The sequence below is a fragment of the Oratosquilla oratoria genome, chromosome 16 (genome assembly GCF_046742065.1).
Source record: "Oratosquilla oratoria isolate Oo_2021 chromosome 16, ASM4674206v1, whole genome shotgun sequence".
In the NCBI taxonomy this organism is placed as follows: Eukaryota; Metazoa; Arthropoda; class Malacostraca; order Stomatopoda; family Squillidae; genus Oratosquilla; species Oratosquilla oratoria.
Window position 1 is genome coordinate 59,794,841 of NC_134792.1, and position 13,647 is coordinate 59,808,487.

Below are 13,647 nucleotides of genomic sequence, written 5' to 3' on the forward strand. Positions count from 1 at the left end.
TAGACTTGTTTCATATTATGTATACTAGTCTGATTCAGATCATTTCCTTACAGTTGTGGGCCCAGCGGGAGCAGCGCCATCAGCAGCGTCAGTTCCCTCCGCTCTGGCTCCAGCCAAATGAGGTGGAATGGGTTGAATCGTAGATGACCCAACGGATGGAACCGCCCCTTGTCCACCTCTGCTTCCATCACAACCAACCACATGGACAACAGTGGGGACAATGGCAGTGCTATTGGCTCATGAAGAATGGTTTTGGCTTGGTGAAGGTTGCCATGATAGGATTCGTGTTAGAAGTGGGAATAAGAGTGTTGTGTCACGTGATGTTGCATGAGTGAAGCTGGTGCTGGGTTGTGCAACAATGAGAAGAGGTGTATTGCATTTGCTGCTGTGCAAGTATTTGAGAGCACCAAAGAAGGCTGTGTTCAGAAGGAAAATGGAAATCCAAAACAAAAAGTCATGTGGACATTTGAATCTAATATAGTGATGGTGAAAGAATACAAAAAGAAAATATGGTACAGATTGATTCTAATTGGCTTACATGTTAGTGTGGTGGCTTGGACATGGAGCTGCTGTGGACTATGGTGAAGCTAACTCTTGAAAAGTGAGGGATTGTAATTGACTGGAGAGTAAAGGTGTGTGGAGTTTAAGTGGTGTTTGTTGCTTGACTTATGATTTGTTTCTGCTCAACAAGCAGTTTGGAAGTGTAGTGACAAGTGACATTGCAGTGGAATAAACATTAAAAGACATTGGATCCAAAAGTAAAATGAAAATACATTAACATTTGTGTGAAATAATGCCCATGGCACATGCATGAATATATGCATCATACAGATACATGTAATGACGTACACATCATACATGTATACATATACATTGACAAATATGTGCACATACGTGCATGTTTACACCTGTGTAGTCATGTATGTATACATATGAGACATCATATTTTTATGGGGCTGTGTGACAAATTTTAAAATCATCAGAAATCACGAAAGTATGACAAATTAACTAGGGTAATATCTGGAAGTGAAGCACATCACTGTCTTGGTTACAGTGCACTTTTTTTTTTTTTTTTCCCGGGAGTGGAAGTGATAAAGGAAGAGTGAAAAGTGTTGCCCATCAAAACCCTGAATTTGTCTGGCCTGCTGTTTGCCCCCTTGTAGCATGTGAGGCCTCATATGTAGTACTGTATGCAAATATTGTTTGTATGCATGTAAGTATACATATACATGGACTTGTGTGTGTGTGTGTGCATTCAGTACATGTTTATAAGTTGTACATTGCACACAGTATTTATGTATGTATTATGAACACCTGTGTACATTTTATATATGCATTTGTGTACATGGCATTACACATATGTAAATAAGAACATGTATGTGCATATACAAAACTATATGTACATATGAATATTGTACATGTTTACATATATACATTCATATAAACACCCATGTATGAATGCATGTGTATGTGCAAATATGTATGTGTACCAGTGCATATGTATTTATAAATGTAGAAATGTATGTTTGTGGATGTACATGTGTTCATATAAATATGTATACATGTTTGTAGGTAAAGTGTGAATGAACTGCACAAACTTTTGAGTAAAAGTAATCAGTAAATTTTGTGTATTGTGTAACTTTTTTAATGTAAAGCTTATGGGGTAATCCGTTATTGTGTGTGAGAGATGCTTTTCGTGTGTATAAAACTGATGGACTTCCCATGGTTACCACAACAGAACCTAGCTTCTTTAGGCAGAGTTCTTAGGAAATGGCTAATCTTTTGAGATATTTTTTCTGCTGTCATTGCTCCCCACTCTACCAATGGAGGTCACCATTTTGCCTTTTCATCTTCAAATGAAACAAACACAGATTTAGAAATGCAGTAGTTCAGGTCTCCGGTTTCTCTTCTACTTTTTTTTTTTTTTTTTTTTTTTTTTTCAATATGCAAATTTATCATTTTAAATACTCCATTGATGCATTTGCAGTTCACTCACAACACAACCACTGTGTGTTCCAACAGAGGAGAGAACAAGTGGTATACAAATGATCAAAATAAGGAGATACCACATTTAGCTCAGAACAGTTTCTGTGATGAATTGTAAACTGAAGGGGCATAAATGGATTCAGCTTGTACTGAAAAGTAGTCCTGATGCATAAATGACTATTGATGCAGCCAAGAGATTAGTCAGAACCTTCCAATTGTGGAGGTGTATAGGCTGCCATACTTGGAGAGGACAAAATCACTTGCTAAAAGATGTGTGTAATAGTGGTGCATATGAAAATACCTTTTTCCCTTTGTGAGGGATGTGGCTGACTTGAAGCACATACACACATCCCACAATCGTGAAAACCCATCCATCATTGCTCCAGTGTTAGCACCTTATGGATGAAAAGTCATCTCCTGTCACACTGCAGAGGTTGAAACCAGTGCAGCACAATGAAACACCACAGCAGGGCCTGGCAGCATGAACTGGTTTTGGTTTACCCTCACTACTATCATTTCAGGCCATGTCATTCCTTCATCACATTCTTCACTCCTTTTTTTTTTTTTTTTTTTTTTTTTTGCATTTTCTCATCCTTTTCCAGCAGAGACTCCTCTTGAATCCAGTGTCTCCATTATTCCATCCATCCACCTCTTTTCCCACAAGATATCTTCATGATAATACTAATGCATATGCCAGAAGCCTTCTCTCCCTTATAAAGGGGTAGCTGAGTTGAAACACATTCCCATTTACAATTGGAACCCTACAACACCCATCCCATATGCACCTTGCGGATGATAGGTCCCTGACTCCCATTGCACTCAAGAGCATTTAGCAAGACACAGGACTTCCACAGCAGAGCCCAGCAGCTAGAACTTGTTTACCCACAATGCTTCATGATTTGGCAGTCTCCCTCCATTCTTTCATTTCTTTTACACCTTGTTCCATAACTGACACATTCCAAAAACCCCCATACCACATATATCCATCTCAGTCTCTGTCTTCACAAGCTTCCAACCACTTCTACTTTCCACATTCATCACCAGTCTCTTTGTTCATTCTTTCTATATGCCCAAACTACCTCGGCACTCTTCAGGCTATCCTGTCTGATATCTCACCACCTCCACTCCCAGCCCCACTTCTACCTCACTCCATCCATTCTTGTAATACCTGCCATATTTCTCTAAAACTTCATCCCAGAAATGTTCATACACTTAATTTCTGCCTTGTTTGTTTTACACACTACAGTTAATCTTTCATATAACCTTTACATATATCCCCAAATACCTTTTTCCCATAACTTTCATTCCACATAGACATTTACATGCTTCCATTACTTTATAATTCCATTCCTTCTCACTACATGTGACACAAGAAGTAGACTTAACTGTCTCCAAGGGTAATTGTTGCTACTTAAGCAGAAAGGGAGAGTGGGACCAATCTCTGCTGTAGTTTTCATCCAATAGATTCCAACAAAATCAGTTTGATAGGTCTAAATTTTATCCTGCATCCTGTCTACTCACATTTTGTCATGTATGTGCATACATGTTTGCAAGTGCACATACACAAACACTCACACTAAGAATTGGTCATAGTGGTGGAGCATAGTGAGAAGACACTTCTGTTTAGAAGTAGGTTGTGGAAAGAATAGCATTTTAGAAGGTTAATAGTGAGGTAAATGCTGAAATAAGCATTTTACCAAGAGAGGAAGTCAAGCAGATGTGAAAAAATTGTAAAACTGAGGGAGTTGCAGGGGGGACAGGTAAATAGAACTCTTCTATGGTGTTGCAGACTTGGAGAGAATGAGAGGGTAGACTAATTAGTTGTATGAGCCAGAGGTGGAAGTGAAAGAGTGCAAAAAAGGAGAAAACATTTGGAAATGATGAAAATGGAGGAACCAAGTCTACTGGTACATGATGTGAAGGAAAAGATAAGTTTGAGAAAAATGATAGAAGAAGCATAAATGATGATACAAGATAGGAATACTAGAATAAAGGTTTGTGTGTGGATGTATATATGGTTATGTGTGTATTCATGTGTACGCATGAACATAAAATTGTTTCCATTTTTTAAATGAAGATATGTATACAAGTGTATGTGTGAGTAGTTTATGTATTGATTTATGTATTGGGTTCTTGTATATGAATGTATATATTTGTATGCACATATGGAAATGCTTGTGCACATTTAGCTATGTAAAATATATGTATACATGTGTATGCACTCATGTATGGTATGTATGTTTACATGTCTAGAATATATGCATATAATTGTATGAAATTTAGGAGTGACAATGTGATTGAATTGTGTTCAGTATTTGAAATTACTGTCACCAAAATAGAGGCAAATTGTGCAACATCCTGTGATATTGGAAGGGTTGCCAAGGGCATGAAAGGGTTTAAAAAAAGGGGGGCACTTCAAAGCTCATCATTGCAAAGAAAAGATTGCATACGAGTTGACTATTTTTGTAGTTTATATAAATAATGGCGTCTTTCACGGAGGAAGTGATGGAGGAGGAAGGGAGCGAGCGAGCCCTTCCTGAAGCCCAGAACACTTGTTTGCTCTTTTCTCAGGTATGGAAGTGGAGAAGTGATGCTGTGAAGGCAGAAGTGTGTGTACTCGACCGTGTGGGATGGACTGCTTGGAACTGTGTGATGGCACAACTGTTGGTCCCCATGACAGGGAAGTGAAGTGTTTAGCTGCTGTGGAAAGTGCCAATGGCTGCTGTGTCAGTCCCAGTGGTTCGAGTTACAAAAATTAAGAGAAGAGGACAGTGTAGGACATTTGCTATTGTGGCTCTGGATGAAAAAGATAAAACAAATATCTGCCAAGGAGTTGTAGAAAGGAGCGTCTGTGCCAGTGCTGTGATCGTTACATCATCCCTAGTAATCATGTTTCATCATTGTCATCCCACATGCACACATATACACACATTAGCATGTTGAGGATTGGCCACTAGGTCATTCTCATCATGCTGGGTTATTATTATTACTATTATTATGTATATATATATATATGTGTGTGTGTATATATATGTATATGTGTGTATATATATATGTATACATTGTGTATATATATATGTATACATTGTGTATATATGTATATATATATATATGTGTATATATGTATATATATTTATATATGTATGTATATATATATATATATATGTATGTATATGTATATATGTATGTATGTGTATATATGTATATATATTCTTATTGTCATTGTTGTCTCTGTGGATGCTGTTAATGAAGGAACGCTCCATAATTCTCTACCCTTGCTAGCCAAATGCTGTACCATGATTAAACACGCAGCAGGAAGGGGCAGCATCCACAGTAGTCCTACCCCACTGCCTTACAGGCTTTAGGGATCATTCCATTATTTCCAGTACCATTCCAGCACGTCATGATTCTGTACCTCCTGTGTGTAACATGCAGGCACATAAAATAAACATGTACACACACATATACACACACACACATCCTCATGGTATATAAACCTAAATATACACAAAACTATACACACATACAGGGCACTCAAAGGCCAGTAGGGTCATGCTTGATTGGTGTTTTTGTGGTTTGGATGTCGTTGGTCCAAGTTTAGGATTGCTGGGCGGAGGAAGCTCCACAAGCTAGCTGCGTGGCACTGCAGAGGTCAAATTTCAATTGCATCTGCACAACAGTTACCAGCACCCAATGCCATGGGTAGCAGCAGTTCCCAGAGGATCCCAGGAGGTCCCTAGTTGTACGATTTGGACCTCTGCAGCTGCACAGTTAGTCAAAATCCAGGTCATGGGTATTGTGGCCACCATAGCATTATGGAGGGTGTACCGAGCCGGGCCAGTGAATGCATATATTTTCCAAGGAGTGGATTATGGGAATGCAGGGTGTCTTGCTGGTTACACTGCCCCTTGTAAGCAAGGCTAGGGTGTAGGTGACAAAGTAGCCCTGTGGCATTGAATGACTGTCTGCCTTTCCATGTGTGCAAACAAAAATACGGGTTTTATTTTATAATGTTGAGGGAAGGCTCTCAGTGGTAGGTGGAGCGCATTTGCGTCATGCTTGACACCAGGAATGTGCGGCTCGGTGGAGGTCCTCTCTTGGCCTTGTGGGGCTTTAAATTTTTTATTTATTAATTTATTTATTGTTTATTTAATTATTTTCCCTGCAAAACGTCATTTTGCTAATTAGAATGAAGATGATTGTGTCTTTACCTTTTAGTTCATTAAAATTCTAAAGGATATTTGCAGTTTGTAAGTGACCAACTTTGTGGTGGGAGTGGTGGGAGTGTTTGATGGCTTTGGAGCTGTTGGTCATAAAGAATTGAAGGCAGTGGTGAATGGAAACATCTATTTTGGTATATAGAATTTTAATTTCCTATACAAAGGTGGAGTACTTTTAGTTTGCAGAGATTGAAGGAACCACCCATCTGCTCCCATCACACCACCATTGACATCACCTACATAAGATAACATCTGGAACAAGTCACTGAATTTGCAAACCTGGTGTGAAGGACTGCTGTGGCTCTGGGAAATGGTGAAGCCCGGTTGGCAGGAGGAATATTGTGTGGTAGGCAGGCGGGAGAGGGCCCAGCTGGTTGAGTGGGTGTCGCCCTATGCATTGTACAAGTGTGGGAGGACCGTAGCCTCCATGGTACATATGGATTTGGCTTCTTGCAGAATAAATCATTTTTATTGTACAACCTTTGTTTCCATTTTCTCCTGGACAGTCCAATAACTTAATTTTGTATTAGACACACTCCTTGCCTGAATCTACAGAGGAGGTCATAGGATGGATGAGGAAAGCTAAGTTCCCTCCCTGTACTAGGAGGGAGCTCAGATTTCATCCAGTTTTCCTTCCTGGTGCAAGACCAACTGCTACCTCGCCATCTTGTGGTGCCTCCAGGGATCAGTTCCTACCTGTGCATTCAATGCTAATTACGAGACTGCAGTTGCCAAAACTTTCCTTCAGTTTTCAGTAACTTCATTGTTCCCATTACTAACACAGGCATTTGGTGTTGGTAGGGGGAGATGATCTCTGGAAGCCCATAGACACAATCCACAGGCCAACAGAACAGGTCCTGTATTGAGACTAACAGGGGCAGTATAGTTCTGCAGCAGCCAGGATGACTCGACAGTAGTTCTTAGGATCTACTCTTCTCACCTTGAATAGGGAGAAGGCTAGAGAACATGGATCCGAAAAGTCCTGCCCTGGCTGGAGAGTAGATCCCAGCAAGGTACCTGTACTGTAGGAAGAAGACAAGAGAACAGCAACAGCTCTTGTAAATCTAAAGCACACTACTGCAACCTCACTTCACTCGGTGACACTTCCCTGTGAACAATGTGAGGTTTCCTACACCACCATACACATTGAGGGAAATTGTTGCTATTGCTGACAAATCTGAGTGACGACCAAACCCATTGATCACCACTCCAACCCCATCTAAGCAAGATAGCAATTGGACTTCCTCTTTTCAACTCTTGCGGGGCTAGAACTTCCTTCAGACTTTTCTTCAAGGAGTCTGTTGGAGTGTTCATTTATTGTCATTTGGCTGAGGGCAGCCATATTGAATTTTTGTGTGGTTCAGTGAATAGACATCAGGTGGCAGTATTGTTGAGCTGCTACATGGAGGGCTGGGTCCCCAGTGTTAAGGGAGAGGTGACGAGCAGGGTCGGAGAAAAGAATGGATTGGAGTTGTCAATAAAAAAAACACGGTATATGATGATTTTAAGATCTCTTGTGATGTGTGACCTCAAGGAGAAACCTTAATACATTGGTAATAATGTGACAAAAGATCAAATAGAATTTTCATAATAGTTTATAAGTATATTTTATGCTATCAAACTTTGTATGACAAAACTTGGTTGATTACATGTTTATGCAAGATGTTCAAGTAGAAATATACATCAAAGGGAAAGTATAAAAAAGTAAAACCCCATTACCATAGAAATAGCACCTACACAAATTGCAAGTGTTGATCTGATGCTAATGCCAGCCACAGGAATTCAAGTAGAACAATAGTATAGGATTATGCACAGACTTTTTATCTTTGCTCTTTGTGTTATCTAATATTTCTTGGGTGTATGTAGCAGAGTGGGAGGAGATGAAGGACAGTAGAGGTATGAGTGGAGGAGGAATGGGGGTGTTTCAAGGAGGGAGTAACAAGGTGTGCAAAGATGGTGTATGAAAAAAGGAGGATGGGAAGCAATAAAAGGAACAGTAGCGAGTGGTGGGGTGATGAAGCAAAGAAGGTTGTAGAAGAGAAGAAATGAGCATTCATGCATTGGTTATAAAAAAGGACAAGGGAAACATGAAAGGTAAAAAGAAAAAAGAAGAGAAGCAAAACATAAGATGAGGCAAAAAGGAGATCAGATGTAAAATGGAGGAAAAGCATGACAGAAATGCCTGAGAAATATGGTAGGGGTTACTAGGCTGGATAGAGTGAGAAGGACAGAAAGGGAGTTGTTGTTGTTGTCGTTCCCTAGACTGTCCGAGCAGTCCAGTCTCCCAAGGAATGCCACAACCGAAACTGGGTTTTCCCACAAATCCTTTATAGAATGTATTTTGTGTTGTTTGCGTGCATGATTGTGTATAATGCAGTCTTCTATTATGTGTTGTATGGTATGGGGTGAAGTGTTACATCCTGGGCAGCTGTTCACAATGCGGTCATCCAGCCTCTCCTGGTAGCTTAGAAGTGCTGGGTGGAGGTCGCACCGCAGTCTGGCCAGGTGGACTCTGTCCTTTCGTGGAAGAGAGGATTCAGAAGGGTGGATATCAGGGGGTCTGGCATGCGGCAGTGTGTTAATGGAGCGGTGAGTGATATTATGAATATGTTTCCGGAGGCTGGTATTTGGTGGTTGTGGAGGAAGAGAAGAGAGTATCTGTGTGTGATACAGGTCTTTGGGTGTTGTTTTAATGTTTCTCGATGTGTGTGGGTGTTCTGCTTTGTAGTGTAGTGGGTGTGATGTGTTTGTGGTGGCTGCGGCAAGTGTTTGTGTGTCTCTCATGTCGAGGTGGTCCTTGACTTTGAGGACTTCTTTCATGGTGTAAATGGTCTGTAGGTATTGTATTTGTGCAGCCTGTAATTGTTTTTAGGGCTTTGTTTTGTATGATTTGAAGGGTGTTGTGGTGTGTCTCACTGAGATTAGGAGCCCATGCAGGACTCACATAATTCATCACTGAACGTATGCATTGTTTGTATATTGTTGTATTAGTTTCTTTGTTTTGTCCAAATGTTGTTCCAGTGATTGACTTAAGTGTGTTAAGTCTAGGTGTGCATTTGTTTTTTATGTTTGTGATGTGTTGTTTGAAAGACATGGATGTATCGTATGTTACACCAAGAATTTTCTATGTGTTTGTGTGTGGTATTAGAGTGTTGTTGATGTAGAGATGAGGTATGTGTGTTCTTTTGTCCAGTTGGTGAGAAGTGTTGATGTAGTTTTGGTTGGAGCTATTTTGAGTCTGTATGTGATGAACCATGTGTTGAGTGTATCAAGGTATGGCTGGATTATTTCTGCAGCTTTGTCTGTGTTACGATGTGTGCATGTGATTGTTATGTCGTCTGCATAGGAAGAGATTTGGGTTGGGAGACAGGGTTGATGAAAGAGTATTGGGATGGCTTGGACACATGGAAAGAATGAGTGAAGAAAGATTAATAAAAGAAGTGGAGTGAGTGAATGTGATAGGGTGACCAAGGATGAGATGAATGGATGAGGTAAAAGGGGCACTGAGAAAGAGGGGAATATCTGTTGAGGAAGAAAGGGAGAAGACAGAGGCTAGGGGTGAGTGGAGAATGGTTGTGTATGGATGATGCAGAGATGCATGGGAGAAATTAGGGGATGAGGGAGTATATGTGAATGATATTTTGATGCAGCCTATAGGGATTTCTCCCAGTCTCCTCTTTTTCTACTTGAGGGGACAGAGAGAGGGGTTACCAATTAAATGAAACGGCCTTGTTGTGAATGTACTGTGTCTTGCTACATTCCTTCTGACCCAGGGCAGTGGGAGAGATGCAGGAATGACCGGTCATCCAAGAGGAGGCAAGAAAAGTGGGAGGAATGGGAGTGGAGTATATGGGGATGAAATGGGTGGGAGTGGATTTATACCTTTGAATTTGGCTACCTCCCATGTAAAGGAGAAAATGCTGTTGGTATATGTATATATTATTATTGTTACTATATTATTTACTTTATGTTTGCAAGATGATTATTTCTGTGAGTGTTTAGTTTCTTTTCTATTGTTGGAGAATGGTATGATTCTATGTTGTAAAAGATGAAAGGGGTAAAAAAAATTCTCTCTTCAAGATACCTTTACTCCAATTCATCCACTGTTTTTATATTGGTTACATTTGTTCCTAGTGTACAGTAATCAAGCTTGTATTATGAAAAAGAGACAAATGTAAAAAGACAAACCTAACTTGTCTGAATAGAAAATGAAAAACTGTTAGGTATTTGAGCATTGAACATCTTAAAGATATGATGTTAGCAACTGTCAAATTTCAAAAACCAGTACAACCAAGAAGTTATCCAAAAAAATTGAATGTAGTGTTTCATGCATATTTTCTCTCTCTCTCTCTTTTTTTTTTTTTTTTTTTTTTTACAAAGTCCTCAACTTAACTAGCCAATGACAAAGTCAAACTCAATATTTTGGTCATCAAATGTATAAGCATCCTTCATTCTATCGCTAACTTTTTGTGTTGTGGAAGCTGTATGAGAATGATGTGCTGAAGCTCGGGTGGTGGGCAACATTCCTTCTAAGCTGTGCGCATGCACATACGTTTTACAACTAGTGCACATAAAGAAAAAATGTGCACACACAAGGTTTTCAAATTACATTAAAATCAATTCAGTAAAGAATTTCCACCCAAACATCAACTTATAAATTCTCTAAAAATATGGTAACTTACCAACCGTCAAACCAATAACTGTTTTTTTTTCTCTCTTCTAACTAGTGCTTCCATTATAAATGAAATAACTTTGCTGCATGGGTGCACACATACTTTTCAGAGAAGGCAAAATTTGCACACAAGCAAATTTCTGCACACAGCAAAAAATTAGAGGGAACATTGGTGGTGGGTAAAACAGAATATGGAATATGGCAAAATATGTGAAGATGGAATGTTGGGAAGTGAATGAAGTACAGTAGAATGTCAATTTAATGGAAATAAATCTAAAAATACTTATCTAACATGACATGCAATTTGGGCTATGGTACCAATTTTAAGTGAATCCTCCTAAATTACAAATCTAATTTAGCACCTATCTTCCTGTACATACAACTATACTGCTTCCTGCCAAACATAACACAAACATGTCTCCCAGGCCACTGTCCACTACCCATCACCCAATGTTTATCATTATTCCTCATTTTGTGCACTGACACATGAGGGCAGGGAACTACATTACTTGGGCAAATTTCTCTAGTTATGTGTGTACTATTCATCACCATGATGTTGAAGATGATGTCTACTACCAGTTTCTATCCCTTCTATTCTTTTGCAACAGACTGTCTTTATTTTTTAACAAGGCAGTCTAGCACACTATAATAGAAAATAAAAGTGATGGATTCTGAAGATTGGGAAATAGTGAACTGTCCACTCTACTCATAACTCAATGAGAATAAAACCAAATTTGCCTATGTTTTACAGGATATTTCTAAGGGAAAATTCCACTTAAATGTATGCATGTATAGTGAGATGAAAGATGTACTATAGTTATGCATAGAAGATATGCAATGACAAATATTTCCCCAAATGAGCCCAATGCTGCAAGCCTTTGAAATACAGCCTCAGATACTTCAAAAATAGTGAAAAATCTGCAATCACAAGTTCACTGTGATTCCAGGTTTGTTATACAAATTCATCAAGTGAAATGAGCTAAGGAATGTAACAGTGACGGGTGAAGCGACATTTGCCAACACTGCTGCTGCTACTAATTTCAAATCAAATGCTCTCTTGTGGACCCTATCTAATGTAAAATGACATTCTACTGTATAACAAAAATTGATAAAACTCTAGTTAGGATATTAAAGATGATAGTGATCAGATGTGGAAAAAACAATGAAGAGGTCTTTGTTGAGATGGGAAAAAAAAAATCTAGAAAATGAAGAGGGACAAGATTGGAGTAAGGGTGGTACAGGAAAAAAAAAATAATAATGACAGTTTCCTTGCATTTCAGACTGAAAACATGGAATCTACAGTAGCCAGCAAATCATTGGGTCCTCCCATAGACCTGTATTGGGAGGACGCTTGAACTTCTGTCTGTGCTGTATTTTCCAAACTAATAGATGGGTTGAAGCTGTGGTCACAGGGTCCTATCTCTGTATCTCCATTTGTACTATTATTATCTTTTTTTATTATAATTCCTTTCTCCATTCTAATGATAGCTATCATATCGCCTATTTCTCTTTACTTCTCTAATGTGGGCAATCCAAGGTTTTCAAGTTCTCATGCATGTTCTCAGCCAGGGTAAGGATCATTCTAGTCACACTCCTTTGAATTCTCTAAATTTTTTCTTGTATTTATATTTGTGGCAACCACACCACCATTGCATATTAACAAAGATTAGCATTCTTTTTTGAGTGGAGACTATTCTCCAATTACGAAAGGAAGCTGCATGACTGGTCCATTGAGATTTCACAAATCCTTTAAATACTGACCACATAAGAATTATAGTCAATAACCCATACAGGGTTTTCCCTGAAGTTTTGCATCCTAGCCTCAAAAGGATAGGCTAATGCCCTACATCCAATTTTAGATAATAACCATAATAAGAACTGTTGCTTTTTTATTTTCACCGATACGATATAGAAGCCAGCTAGTCATCAAGCCCCCCCATAATGCTACCAATACAAATAAAATAATTCCTGTAAATAAGAATCTTGTTTTTCCAGAAACTATGGTTAATGTAAGGCTTGTGGAAACCAAAGTCCTCTAATGTACAAGGTTGAGCAAAGAGCACTTCGGACTCAAAAGAGAACAGTTATGATTGGAGTTTTTCCAAATCCATAAAGGCCCAAAAAAACATTTTTACATTTCCTAAAGCTTTCTCACATATTTGCCTTAACACAAAATATTGATCCATACAACCTCTACCTTTCCTAAACCCACAATGTTTCTAACCAATTATTCCCCGTTCCTATCCTAATTCTCTCAATTAAATCCCTTCCATAAGCCTTCCCAACTACACTCATCAAACTAATCCCTCTGGAACTATACAGGCACTCCTCCAGTCATCGGACACTCTACCCTCCCTTAGACACACAATAAACCTCATTAGCCAGTCCACTATTACTGTATCTCCCTTCTTCATACCCTCCGTATGAAACCTATCTAACCCAGGTGCCTTATCTATCTATATACCAAGGGCTTTTTCCCCCTTATAAGGGAGGTAGCCAAGTCACATACCCACTCCTATTAATTTCACTCTCATCCACCACCCTTTCATCTTAGCTCCTTATGGGTTTACAAAATATTTACAAAATAGTATAGCAGGTAAGGCATCTGGGTTAGATGGGTGTCATGAAGAGTGTCTAAAAATGGGAAGTACAGTGATAGTGGACTATCTGGTGAGGTTGTTTAATGTTTGTCTAAAAGAGGTAGAATGCTGGAAGACTGGAGGTGTACCTGTATATTTCCGCTTTACAAGGAAATAGGGGATAAGCATG

General features: G+C 39.1%; 1 protein-coding gene across 1 annotated transcript in view; it reads left to right on the forward strand.

Annotated features, from left to right (window-relative positions):
* The window catches only part of LOC143033697 (uncharacterized), a 37,992-nt gene extending 31,307 nt beyond the window's left edge, over nt 1-6,685 (forward strand). Inside the window, exon 5 of the mRNA XM_076199180.1 lies at nt 54-6,685. Coding sequence (XP_076055295.1) covers nt 54-121 — 68 coding nt within the window. The 3' untranslated portion in view covers nt 122-6,685. The remainder of the gene's footprint in view (nt 1-53) is intronic.
* Nucleotides 6,686-13,647: the final 6,962 nt, after the last annotated feature.